Below are 13,456 nucleotides of genomic sequence, written 5' to 3' on the forward strand. Positions count from 1 at the left end.
CCGGGGGATGACAATGAAGTCGGGTGCAGTTCATCCGAGTTCATTCTCATTGCCCGGCTCTGTCTGTCTGCTGTCAGCGGGCATGTAGCAGAGCTGGGGGACCACACTTGACAAAAATGCATCCAAAATGCATGCAAAATACATCCAAAATACATGCATTTTGGATGCATTCTTTTTGTCAACACGCAGCGTCACGTCTGCCAGAGGGTGCATTTATTTCTGCACTGGCCAGGACGCAACGTGCACATGAGCCCGTATACACTTATCAAGTTGAAAGATTCAGAGATGTGGCAGCAAGTTTAATGACAGCTGTCAGTTCTTCTGGGAACACTGGGACAAAGGCTTTCAGAAGTGTAGTCGTATGGAAGTGTATAGTACCCTTTCCCAGGGGAGCGTGGCATTTTAGTCCACTCCGATGGTGGTGGATACACCCATATCTCACCTGTCTAGAGCAACTATTCTGCATCTGGTCAAGGTTACGGCATTGAAGGATCCCACAGATCTGCTCCTTGTTCGGCCTTCTTTGCTACCTGGTTTGCTAAGGCTGTTTCAGGAAATGAAATTAGCTGAGGTGTCAGGTCATTATACCCCAGCAACTAAATATCTTTGTTCTGTATCTTTTGATGCGGCATAATGTTCTGCTCACTGCTAGTAACTGTGTGGCTATCCGCGAAATGTTATGGCTTAAAGTTTGAAAGCAGATTTAGCCTAAAAGGAATTCCTTACAGTGTCATCTTTTTCAGGGGTCCCGTCTTTTTGGAACCAGGCTGAATAACATTGATGATTCAAAGCTGGTAAAAGTAATCTCAGGCTAGAGACAGCCGGCAGTTTCTGAAGTGTTGAGGTTTGCATGTTTGTCCTTTTCAGCTGTAATCCTGCTCCAGAGGATTCAGTCCTTGAGAGACCCTGTGCATTCCAGAGTTCTAAAAGAACCCCCTTTAGTCCAGAGCCTGTCGAGCGCCCTGTTGAGCCCAGTAGTAGACCTTTATCTGCAGAGGCAACAAAAGGGTTGATGCTTGACAGGTCGCTGCCACTTGGAGATTCCTCCTTCTTCAGGTGGTGTGGTTGGAGGAAGTTGGGCATCTTTGGATCAGAGAGGCTGTCTCCTCAGCCTACAGAGGAGATTTCTCCTTCATTCCACAAGATCGTTTTTTCATGTTTCACCCCCCTCCCCCCTACTTCTCCCAGCATAAGATCTGGTTTTGATCAAGCCATAAGTGCAGCAGTGATTGCATGGGTTCAACGTTTTGGGGGGGGGGGGGTTTGTTTAAATCTTTCTTTATTCCCAGAAAAGAAAGCTCGATGCTGCCTATTCTGAATCTCCAGTGTCTCACAAGTGGGTTTGGATATGTAATTTCAAGATGGAGTCACCCTGTAATCATAATTACTATTTGCCAAAGGCAGGTATGTTATGATCCGGAACCATGGAAGACCACCATAAATCATTGGTAAAAGGTGACAGGAGCGTTGGCAACTAATCTGTCCACCATCCCCTTACTAACCATCAACACTAGAAGTAGCCGAGGGGTGAACTAACATCCTGTGCACCGCGAACCCAGCCAGAGAACTAGCTATCCTAAAGGAAGGAAAGATGAATAACTCTCTGCCTCAGAAAATAGATTGCAAAGAATAGCAAGCCCCTACATTCAAAGACTGCGGTGATATAGGAAAACACAATACACAGATGATAGGATTAGCAAAAGTGAGGCCCTACTGACTAAATAGGACAGGATAGGAAAGTGACTGATGGTGGCCAGAGAAAAACCCTACAAAAATCCAAAAACCTGATAGTACAAAAAGCCCTCAGATCGCTAGATCTGAACTCCGTCCTATACCAGGCGCTCTTGTCATACCAATGAACAGAAAGCAGGAACCATACAAATTCAAGGAGCAACAAACACATGGACTTATAGGAGCAATACTCCAAACATAGCTGCAGGGAGCTTCTCAGCTAAGCAACTGAGAGGGAAGATTCCTGCATGCAAATAAACTGACAATAACCACAGTAAATGACAAACTCAGATAAGAGCAAAAAGAACCAAACAGCAAATAAAGAACCAAGCACTTATCTGGGGTAAATGTGGTGTGGAGCAGGCTGGTGTACAAAGAACAACTGACATCCGGCATAGCCTGCTAGCAGACCAGGGTTTAAATAGGCAGAGAGTTAGCAATGGAAATGCCCATTGCTCAACACACCTGGTCTCTGTCCAAACCATTCCGGGCCACAAGAGGGAGCTTCACAGCAGCAAAAGCATAACTGACATTCACAACAAAGGTAAGTTTCTATCAGTGATAGAGATTCAGGACACTTACCGTACCTATTTTTCTGACTCACCAGCGTTGCCTTTGGTTTGCAGTCGGCCTAGAGCACTTTCAGTTCAAGGATTTGCTACACCACCAAAGGTGTTTACAAAGATTTTGACCCCAGTTATGGCACTTCTCCGCTCCAGAGGAATAGTGGTAATCCCCTAGTTGGCCGACATCCCTGCCAAGGCTCCTTCCTGGTTCAGAACTAGGCAAGCTTGCAGTTTTTAATACAAACCCTGAACTGCTTAGGGTGGGTTGTCAACCTGACAAAGGCCACAATAGTTCACACTCAGCGTCTTTGCTTTTTGAGAATGATTCTCGGCACTTCTCCGGGGTCGTTTTTTTTTCTCCTGATGGAGAAGAGTATAGTTCTCTGGTCCTCCGTGCGGATCTGGATGCATCCATGAAAGCATTCTCTCTGATTTTGTATGAGGCTCTTTGGACAAATGGTGTCAGCTTTTGAGGCTGTACTGCTCAGTTCGTTTCATTCGAGTAGTTGCCGAACTCTCTTCTGGCTTGTTGGGACAGGTTTTTACAGTCCCTGGATCAGCCGATTCACTTTCCACTTTGTTGCCGCAAGTCCCTCAGGTGGTGGTTAACCACAATGGTAATATCAACGGACAGGGGGGAAAAAGAAGTCAGTAAGCTAAGATGAAGGTAGCAAGGATCCTGGATTGGGTAGAAGACAAGGTGCCTCTGATCTTGATAGTTCACATTCCTGGAGTGGATAATTGGGCGTCAGACTCTCCTCCCATCGACCCCAGGGTGTTTTAATTAGTAGTCTAGGAGAGGCATGAAATAAGTTGGGGTCCCATCAAAGAAAAGTCACCTTGCTGTGGTTGATGGGCTCACATGAATTGGCCAATTTATGGGCAAAGTACCTTCATTTTTCCAAGTATATTCCATATAGCATTTACACTGTGTATGTTTCATATACTCTGTTTGCATATATCTTAGTGCTTACAGAGTGATGCTGTATTCTATTGTTGTATTTTGTATAGTAATAGCAGCTTGCACCTGTTCATGCTTGTTTTATTCCACTTGGAGAGCCCTGACAATTTTTTTTTTTTTTACTGTATTTTTTAAGGTAACTTTCCTTCTAGCCATTACTTCCATGAGAAGGGTTTCAAAATCGGTAGCCAATTCTTGCTGTGCTCCCCATCTTGTGCTTCAGCAGGATAAAGTGGTGCTGAGCCTGTTTTCCTTCCAAAGTCTTTTTTGGCCTTTCAGCTTAACGAGGACAGTGTCTTGCTTTCCTTTTTTTCCCTACTCCGTCTTACCTAGTAGAGAAAAAAATTGCACAGTCTGGATGTGGTCTGGATCGTATTGTACAACCGTCCTGTTTAGGCAATCTGATTCTTTATTTCTCCTGCTGAACAGGCCTCGTAGGGGTCAAGCCACATAGAAAGTGAATTTTGCTCGCTGGCTCAGGATGGCCATTGTTCAGGCTTATAAGTTGTAAAAAAAATATATAGGGTCCCCCCATTCTCCGTCAGGGTGCACTCTACGCAGACAGTGGGGGCTTCCTGGGCTGTCTGTCACCAGGGTTTGGTCCTTCAGCTCTGTAAAGCTGTGACCTGGGCATCAGTTCATACATTTTCAACATTTTAAAGGGGCCACTTTTGGTTCGGTAGATGGAAGTTTGGGCAGGAAGATTTTGGAGGCAGCTGTGGCCTCTGCTTGAACCGCTCTAGTAAGTTATGTGGTAATAATGGAATATTTACTTTTCTTTTTCCCACCCTAGGGACTGCTTTAGGATGTCCCATGTTTCTGTGTCCCCCAGATAAGCGACTGAGATTTTTGGAACTCACCGTAAAATCTTTTTCTCAATAGTCTTCATTGGGGGACACAGCTTCCCTCTTGATTACCACTTGGGCTTATTTTTTACATTGTCTTTCTATTGAAAATCTGTTATAATTCTTTCTCATCTTAGGCTATGTTCACACAGAGTATTTTTGGTGCTGTTTTTTTTGCATGTTTTTTTATTGGTTTTATGCAAATACCTGCTAATAAAAAGCTGCATTTTACAGTACCAGCAAAACCAAACTCATGCGCACACACACACACCTGTTTTTTTTTTCTGAATGAAATTGCAAAATGCTGCTTTTTTTAAAGCAGCAGCATGTCAATTCTTTCAGCATTTTTGCTGCTTTTTTCATCATTGAAACCTTTGAAAGTGGAAAAAAATGCAGCTAAGGTTTTTTTGCTGCTTTCTTGGTGAATGAAACGGACTTAATTTAAACACTGTAGACAAATAACGCAAAAAAAACGCAGCTTCTTTACTGGCAAAAAAAACACCACATCGCCCTTTGTAGATATAGCTTTACTGCTTGCTCACAAAACTGAGAAGGCCAGTGGCTAGCAAGCAAGGTATAGTCTGCTGAGGAGGAGCCAATTTTTAATTCTGTGTAATACTAGTGTTAGCCTCCAGATGGTAGTAGACTATTCTATATTTCTGTGTTCCGCAGTGAAGACTAACGAGAAACAGATTTTACGGTGGGTACCAAATCTAAATTTTTATGAATAAATGAGCTATTAAAATCTAAGGGCCAGACAAGGTTCTGCCCAATAATTTGCCTCTGGAGGTTATTTTAAACTAGAGGCATTACTATTGTGAGAGATGTATGACTGACACTTTGCTCTCCTGATCAAACTGCAGAGCTTATAGCTGATTACATCTAACACAGTACATCAGAACTGAGCTTTTTCTCATTACAAATACATCTGAAGCTATGGTACAGGGATACAGTGGGGGAAAAGTATTTAGTCAGCCACCCACTGTGTATTTTCTCCCACTTAAAAAGATGAGAGAGACCTGTAATTGACATCATAGGTAGACCACAACTATGAGACACAAAATAAGAAAACAAATCCAGAAAATCACCTTGTCTGATTTGGCAAGATTTTTTTTTTTTGCAAATTATGGGGGAAAATAAGTATTTGGTCAATAACAAAAGTTCATCTCAATATTTTGTTATATATCCTTTGTTGGCAATGACAGAGATCAAGCGTTTTCTGTAAGTTTTCATAAGGTTGGCACACACTGTTGGTGGTATGTTGGCCCATTCCTCCATGCAGATCTCCTCTAGAGCAGTGATGTTTTGGGCCTGTCGCTGGGCAACACAGACTTTCAACTCCCTCAGACGCACCCTAAAACGCATCTTTTTAGGGCTGCCTATTCACACTCCCTAGCCGAACTAAATTCACATAGTCATTCCACAACTTCTCAGAACATAACCCCACATCAAACTCCATGGCACCCAAATGCATCTCAAGGTTCTGGCCAACTGGTCCAGGAAGCCATTATCTATCCTCCATTTCCTTGAGACGGCTGGAATGTCATAAATGTCATTGTAAATAAGCACTTGTACCTTGCCCCCCCATCTCATTGTAGATTGTAAGCTCTCACAAGCAGGGTTGTCTTTTTTTCCCTCTAAATTTTGTATTTTCTATAACTGTTACTTGTTTGTATATGATCCTCCTAAATTGTAAAGCACTGCGGAATATGTTGGCGCTGTAGAAATAAAGATTATTATTATTATAAAGGTTTTCAATGGGGTTGAGATCTGGAGACTGGCTAGGCCACTCCTGGACCCTCATATGCTTCTTACGAAGTCACTCCTTCATTGCCCTGATGGTGTGCGTGGGATCATTATCATGCTGAAAGACCCAGCCACGTTTGATTTTCAATGCCCTTGCTGATGGAAGGAGGTTTGCACTCAAAATCTCACGATACATGGCCTCATTCATTCTTTCATGTACACGGATTAGTCATCCTGGTCCTTTTGCAGAGAAACAGCCCCAAAGCATGATGTTGCCACGCCCCATGCTTCACAGTAGGTATGGTGTTCTTTGGATGTAACTCAGCATTCTGTCAGCTCCAAACATGACAAGTTGTATTTCTACCAAACAGTTCTACTTTGGTTTCATCGGACCGTATGACATTCTTCCAATACTCTTCTGGATAATGCAAATGCTCTCTAACAAACATCAGACGGACCCGGACATGTACTGGCTTAAGCAGGGGAACACATCTGGCACTGCAGGATCTGAGTCCCTGGTGGCATAGTGTGTTACTAATGGTAGCCTTTGTTACGATGATCCCAGCTCTATGCAGGTCATTCACTAGATCACCCTCGTGTGGTTCTGGGATTTTTGCTCACCGATCTTATGATCATTTTGACCCCACAGGGTGAGATCTTGCATGGAGGCGCAGATCGAGGGAGATTATGAGTGGTCTTGTATGTCTTCTATTTTCTTATTATTACTCCCACAGTTGATTTCATCACACCAAGCTGCTTGTCTATTGTAGATTCAATCTTCCCAGCCTGAAAGACATACATCTCATAGTTGTGGTCTACCTATGATGTCAATTACAGGCCTCTCTCATCTTTTAAGTGGGAGAATTTGCACAACTGGTGGCTGACTAAATACTTTTTTTCCCCACTGTATGCTTCATTGCAGAAAACACTTGAGCATAGTCAGTCTGGGGGGATTGGAGTGCAGCTGAGCTGACAGCACTTTGAGGAGAGCTGCAGGTCAGGGTTGCTAACTTGATTTTATATTTTTTTTTTCTGAACAGATTGTCAAAGCATTTACATGAACCATATTTTTTACGATCACTGCAAAACCCTAATAAATCATTAAGATTCTAAGTGATACCTGTGTACAGCCCATAATTTTAATATGAAGACATTAGCTGCATTGATTGTAAAATAATTACCATCAAAATCCTCTATAAAAGTTTCTATACCTTAAATTAAATCATGAGCACCTTCATTTGTTTTCTTTTACGGACACAGAAAAAAAGTGCCCTGTTTTTACGGACTGTCTTGGAATATCTGGACAGTTGGCAACCCAGCTGCAGATGTATTTGTAATGAGACAAAGTTTTGCTGTACTGCACTTGCCCCGACACTGGCGGCTTTGTAGATGTAAGCTGAACAAGTGTCCTTTATAATCACACATAGCTCTGCAATGAGACTAGGACAGCAGACTGTCAGTTACCACATGGCTCGAACTGGTAATATCCCCCTTCTTTAAAATAGGTCTGTAGGCAGATCTCCTGAGAGATATATGTCCGACCCATAGATTTTAACAGCTCATGTATTTACATATTAAGAAAAATGTGGAATTGTCAGAATAAGGCCGGAGTCACGCTTGCGAGAGACTCGCGCAAGTCTCGCATCGGCATCACCCGGCACGGCCGCACACTCATAGGAGAGGAGAGTCTCAGCTGCATAGAAATACATGGAACTCGACCTACTCCTGTCAGGAGAGTATGAGCCTGCGCCGGGTTACGCCGATGCAAGACACCCGCGTCTCTTGCACGTGTGACTTTGGCCTAAGAGATCACATCAGAGTACAGATATTAAGGTATCACTTTATTCAACTTTCTTTCACCTTCATGTTCATGAAGACGACTTAAGGGCCGTTTCACACATCTGGCATTTCGCCACTTTGCCGGATCAGTCACAGTACAGTGCAATACAGTACAATGGCATCGCGGCAAGCTGCGGTCACATGCTCTGGTCACATGACAGCATGTGACCGGAGCTTGCTGCGATGCCATTGTACTGTATTGCACTGTACTGAAGTGTGACGGATCCGGCAAATTGGTGAAATGCCGGATGTGTGAAACCGGCCTTATTAGGGTTGATTCTTCTGACATATTCACTTTAATGGGTTCTTCATTTAGATATTATACTGATAATACAATAAACATTACATTGTATTTTATTGCATTCTCCATCTATTTAGGTGCCTTGGCATTGGGATTTTATCCACTTTTTGAAGAGAAAACAAATCCAAAAATTTTGTATATTCCCTCCTTTATGTCAGAAGTAGAAATGCTGATGACCATTGAAAAGTTCATGGTATCAAATGCCAGCAGCATTCAGTTACAAGGTGGATGCAACCAAACTCTTCAAATTGTCCTTAAAAGGTTAGTAGGAATATTAAGTTTTATGCTGTTGTCAGATTGCTTCTTTAGCTAACAAGCTTTTTAGCAGTGAATAGGTGAATAAATCAAGCAACCAGGTCAAATGTCAGTCTGCTGCATAGTATATGGCCTTATATTGCCCCTGTAGACCTTTGATTACCCAGGTCATATTTTGACTACTAATGGGAGGTTGATGAATATCATTTTCAGAATTGTTTTTCAGCAGAGCGCTGGAAATTGCATCAATAAAAATGATCATTTGTCTGAAAATGACCATTATGAAGGAAATGTTGTTCTTCTACTCAAACATTTATTGACCCTTCCACGGGATAGGTGATAAATATCTAAACACAGATGCAAGCCTCGCCAATAACCAAAGAAATGTCCTGGGCTAACATCCCCCCATTTGTTTTTACTGCATCCAACCAGTGTCAAAATTAGATGGAGTGGCGTTCCAGCATGCGCAGTGCCACTGTGTTAAAGCACGGACAAAGACAGCAAAGCACGGCACTTGGCTGATTCTGTCAGCTCTTCTGTCAACAGCATGATGTGCGAACAGTGACCCTGATTCCAGCAATGTGTCACTTAGTTTACTAGGAGCAACAGTTATGATTTTCTCTGTTGCAGATTTACCAGTGCTCATATGTTAAACCCTGTATAATTTTGCCCACACCACTGATTGGCAGCTTTGTGTAAATAGCGTAGTGACAGTGTGAATCAGTGGTGGAGGTGTGGCTAGACTATATAGGGGAGCTTGTCCTGTAGTGATATTCTCCTGCAAATTGTCACAGTTGTCGCCTTGTTTTTGGAGACTAGTAGCAGTTTGAGGACTGGAGCCCCTTATCTCTAGCTGGGATTCTGCATTTAAAAGTTGTTTCATTTCTTTGGGTACTGAAGTAGTTAAATGTAAGTTTTTCTGCTAGCAGCTCTCCTGCAGGTAAGGTCAGCTGCACCTGCTTTGTAGACACACCCCTTTGTGCTTAAATAGCTAGGTCTCCCAGCAAGCTTTGCTGACTATCCAAAGCCTATTGTGTACTGGCCCCCTTTGGTGAAGGAGCTGCTGAGGATTTGTCCTGAAGTTATATCTTCTCCATCTTTGTTGTATCCCCCTGTTGGTCTCACCTACCCTAATGTTGTATTAGTGCAGTGGTGGGCCTAGTGAGTTGCACTGCCCCACTCCTCAGCTAGGACTATAGTACTGATTTTTTAGGCTTTAGGTATTCCTGCTCGGTGACAGGTGCAGAGCCTGTATAGGGTCTGGCAAGGAGTGCAGGGTATAGTGCCAAGTAGTGATGGGCGATTCCCCCGATAGTCGTGATCAGGGAGACTAGCACGATCATTTTGTAAAGATCAGGATCGAGATAACACGATCTGATGTCCCGATCACCGATCTTTGACTTTACAGTTATGGAATGGGGCGTGGGGAGCTGTAAAATAAAGAATACAGTTAATAATAAACATTGTCATTATATTTATAGGTCCCGCGACACGTCCTGCAGACTCCTTCTCCTGCCGCTTTTCCTTCCGAGTCCGATTGATAGCTGTGCCACCCGGTAACAAAAGGACCTTGCGTGACGTTATAGCATGTGATCAGTCACTTGTGAATGTTGTATTATCTCATTGGCTACAGACTGCTCACATGACTATGACATCATGCAAGGTCCTGTAGTGTCAGCATGCTCACCGGTGATCGCCCGAGCATCTCAGTTCTCGAGATACTCGGCGAGCGCCATGTAGTGGTGAGATGCTCTGCTCCCCGTCCCTGCATGTCAGCGCTCTTTACAGAGTCAGCCCACATGCAGGGATTAGCTGCCACAGCCGGTGAATAGCGTTGCTGGGAATCAGGTGATCAGATATCACCGTTGCTATAGTAACCAGCCTGGTTACTATGGCAACGGTGGCAGTGGTGATGTCACTGCTTACCAACCCGCAGCCTCTGCTCACTCATTGAGTGAGTAGACGCACGGGGAGGAGCAGCGTTCTTCCTCCCTCCATGCATTCTGATATAGCAGAGCTGCATGGGTTGAAGAAGACAGAAGACCAGGATCATGGAGGGGTGAGAGGGAGTAATAAACATGGAGTCCCTAAGTGTTTCTGTGTATTTATTTCTAATAAAGTATTTTTTCTCTGTGTGGTGTCTTTTTTTTTTTTTTTAACCCTTTTATTGGAGATTCTTAATGGCCGGGTGAAACTTGACCTGACATTACGAATCTCGGGCTTAATAGCAGCTGGTAAAAGAAAGCTGGTATTAACCCCTTATTACTAGGGCCGCTGGAAGAGATGGATACAGCGCCAGAAGATGGCGCTTCTATCTAAGCGCCATTTTCTGGGGTGGCTGCGAACTGCAATTCGCAGCGGGGAGGCCAAGACAGCTTGGGCAATCATACGCTGCGGGTTCCAATCCCCAGCTGCCTAGTTGTAGCTGGCTGGACACAAAAATTGGGCGAAGGCCATGTCGGGTTTTTTTTTTTTTTTTTTAATTATTTCATTAAATAATTAAAAAAAGTGCTTCCCTATATTTTTGGTTCCCAGCCAGGTACAAATAGGCAGATAGGGGTTGGGGACAGCTCGTACCTGCCTACTGTACCTGGCTAGCATACAAAAATATGGCGAAGCCCACATAATTTTTTTTAGATTTTGGGCAAAAAAGTGGAAAAAAAAAGGGCTTCCCTGGATTTTCCATTGCCAGTGAAGGTAACAGCAAGCACTGGGGGTTAGCAGCCAGTAGCTGCTTGGATTACCCTTAGCAATAGAAAATACAGCAGGAGCCCACACATTTTTTTTTAAATTATTTTTATAAATAACTAAAAAAAAATGTGCTTCCCTGAATTTCGATTGCCAGCCAAGGTAAAGCCAGGCTCTGGCAAAAATTGACAGTTTTTCTGATTTTTCTCTTTATATTTTTGAGTAGAATGTAAATTATTTTATTCTATAAACTACTGTCAACATGTCTCCGAATTTCCAAGCAATACATTTTGTATTTCTTTTCTGAAACTACTAGTTTATAGAATAAAAGAACAATTTACATTTTTCTCAAAAATATAAAGAGAAAAAACTGAAAATGTTGCAGTGGTCTCTTAATTTTTGCCAGAGGTAGGTGTGTAGGTGTATGTGTGTGTGTGTATACACAATATATAGTTGTATAAAAATAGATAATTTTAAAAATTGACATAGCGCTCCACAGTATTTTTGATTCTCAGCGCAGATAAAGCGGACGGCTACGGGCTACCTGGCGATCAAAATACAGGGAGGCCCATTAATTTTTTTTTTATTTAAAAAAATAATTGAAAAAAAAATGTGTGGGCTCCCGCTATATTTTGATTGCTGGTCAGGTGAAGCCAGGCAGCTGGGGGCCTGGAAATGGCGCATTGTTTCATAGCGCTTTACCTGCCTTGCCTGGTGGTGCTGGCACGCTGGGTAATAAAGGGGTTAATACCAGCTTTGTATTCTCAGATGGTACTAAGCCCTAAATTCATGGTGTTATACCAAATTAGACATAGCCACCATGAGTTTCTAGTAAAAAACACAACACAGAGAAACATTTTTTTTATTAGAAATAAAACAATAAAAACATTTAGAGACTCCATCTTTATTATAAAAAAAAATCCTTAGTTCGACATAATCCACAGGGACAGCCATGTCCGCTTCATCACTCTGTACAGACACAGTCTATACACAGCAAGAAGCACAGATAGCCAAATCAGCTCTGCTGCATCGCTCTCTACAGAGCGGGATGCAGGCTGACAGTAAGGGGAAGATTGCACCTGTGTCCTGAATCACCTCGCACAGTCTGACAATCTCCAGACAGGAGCGCATCAGCTGCATGGAAATACATGCAGCCAACCGCTCCTGTGGGGAGATTGTGCGCTGTGATGCAACACTCGCACAGTGACAATGAAAGTTCAGTTACCAGGACCGTCGATGACGTCATGACTAGTCTGTAAGCCAATCAACATTCACACCAGATGGTCATATGCTATGACGTCATTGAAGGTCCTGTAAGTCACTGCTGGTTACCGGTGGCACAGCAATGATCGGACTCAGAAGCAAGAGAGGCTGGGAGTCGCGGGACCTGTAAGTATAATGACTTTTTGTTTAATACTGTGGTTTTTTTTTTTGTTTTTTTATTTTATACAGCCCCTGGACCCGATCTGCACCCAATCTGTAACACGAGCTTCCAAGGAATACTTGTGGTCGGGAACATGTACATGATCACTATGTGATCGGTACGATCCCCGATCTTTACAGATCGAGATCGCCCATCACTAATGCAAAGTAAAGGCAGGAGGTGTCCATCTACTCTTACTAGTCCCAGGGCCCACCGTTGTTATTGTGTTGCCTCTCTGTTGGTGGTGTTTTTTTAAGTGTGTTTTTCTTTGTGCGTCAGACTCCGGTTGGTCGGAACGCACTCGCCATACGTATTGCATGACACAGATAAAACTCTGATTTTATTGAAACAGCAAAAGACAGCCTAGCAAGTGACACATTGCTGGAATCAGGCTATCTTTCCCTACAGCATGGTGCTCTCAGATTAACAAAAACCTGCCTCCTGACAGCTTACTTGTACACATTCAGTGTAGAGGCAGGGCACATGCTTCACATCCACTTTATTCATTTTTTTCTCAGGGCAGGGGCCTTTAGGCAACCTTCCAGTGATTGCTGGAGGTCTCTTAGTGATACTTCTGTACAGTTGATAAATGTTCATTATGATGGTGATAATCCTTTTATTTTAAAGTTTTGTTTTTTGTTTTTTTACGAATTTTTTGCCTTCTACATAAATATTCAAAGGTTTTGTGGTACAAAATTGACATTTTTAACCCCTTCACGACCTATGATATAATCTGTACTTAATGGTTGACAAGGTGTTTCCGACGGATGACGTCTGGGGTACCTCATGGCGATCACAGAGCACAGGTGCTGTGCCCGCTCATTGGCCACTGGGACGTCAGCTTATCTGAAAGCTGAGACCCGACTCTCATAACCAGTAGCGGTGCCTCAACCTCCCCAGGCTGTTTAATCACTGAAATGCTGCGATCACAGCATTTAGGAGGCTGGGAGAGGGAGTGCACTCCTCTCACAAGCAATTGGGACCCTATGACGTGATCACAGGGGGCTCGATCATTGCCATGGTATCACAAGGTCATCTTGGTGACCTCCAGGTCACCCAGCTGCAGCAAGCCTTTTTGACTATGCCAGGAGTATTGTCTGA

The 13,456-nt window shown here is 43.2% G+C and overlaps 1 protein-coding gene across 1 annotated transcript in view; it reads left to right on the top strand.

Annotated features, from left to right (window-relative positions):
• TOPAZ1 (testis and ovary specific TOPAZ 1) overlaps window positions 1-13,456 on the top strand; it is a 321,592-nt gene that overhangs the window by 294,908 nt on the left and 13,228 nt on the right. Inside the window, exon 19 of the mRNA XM_075315235.1 lies at window positions 8,067-8,250. Within this exon, the coding sequence (XP_075171350.1) occupies window positions 8,067-8,250 (184 nt within the window). The remainder of the gene's footprint in view (window positions 1-8,066; window positions 8,251-13,456) is intronic.

The sequence above is a fragment of the Anomaloglossus baeobatrachus genome, chromosome 6, assembly GCF_048569485.1.
Source record: "Anomaloglossus baeobatrachus isolate aAnoBae1 chromosome 6, aAnoBae1.hap1, whole genome shotgun sequence".
NCBI classification, from domain to species: domain Eukaryota; kingdom Metazoa; phylum Chordata; class Amphibia; order Anura; family Aromobatidae; genus Anomaloglossus; species Anomaloglossus baeobatrachus.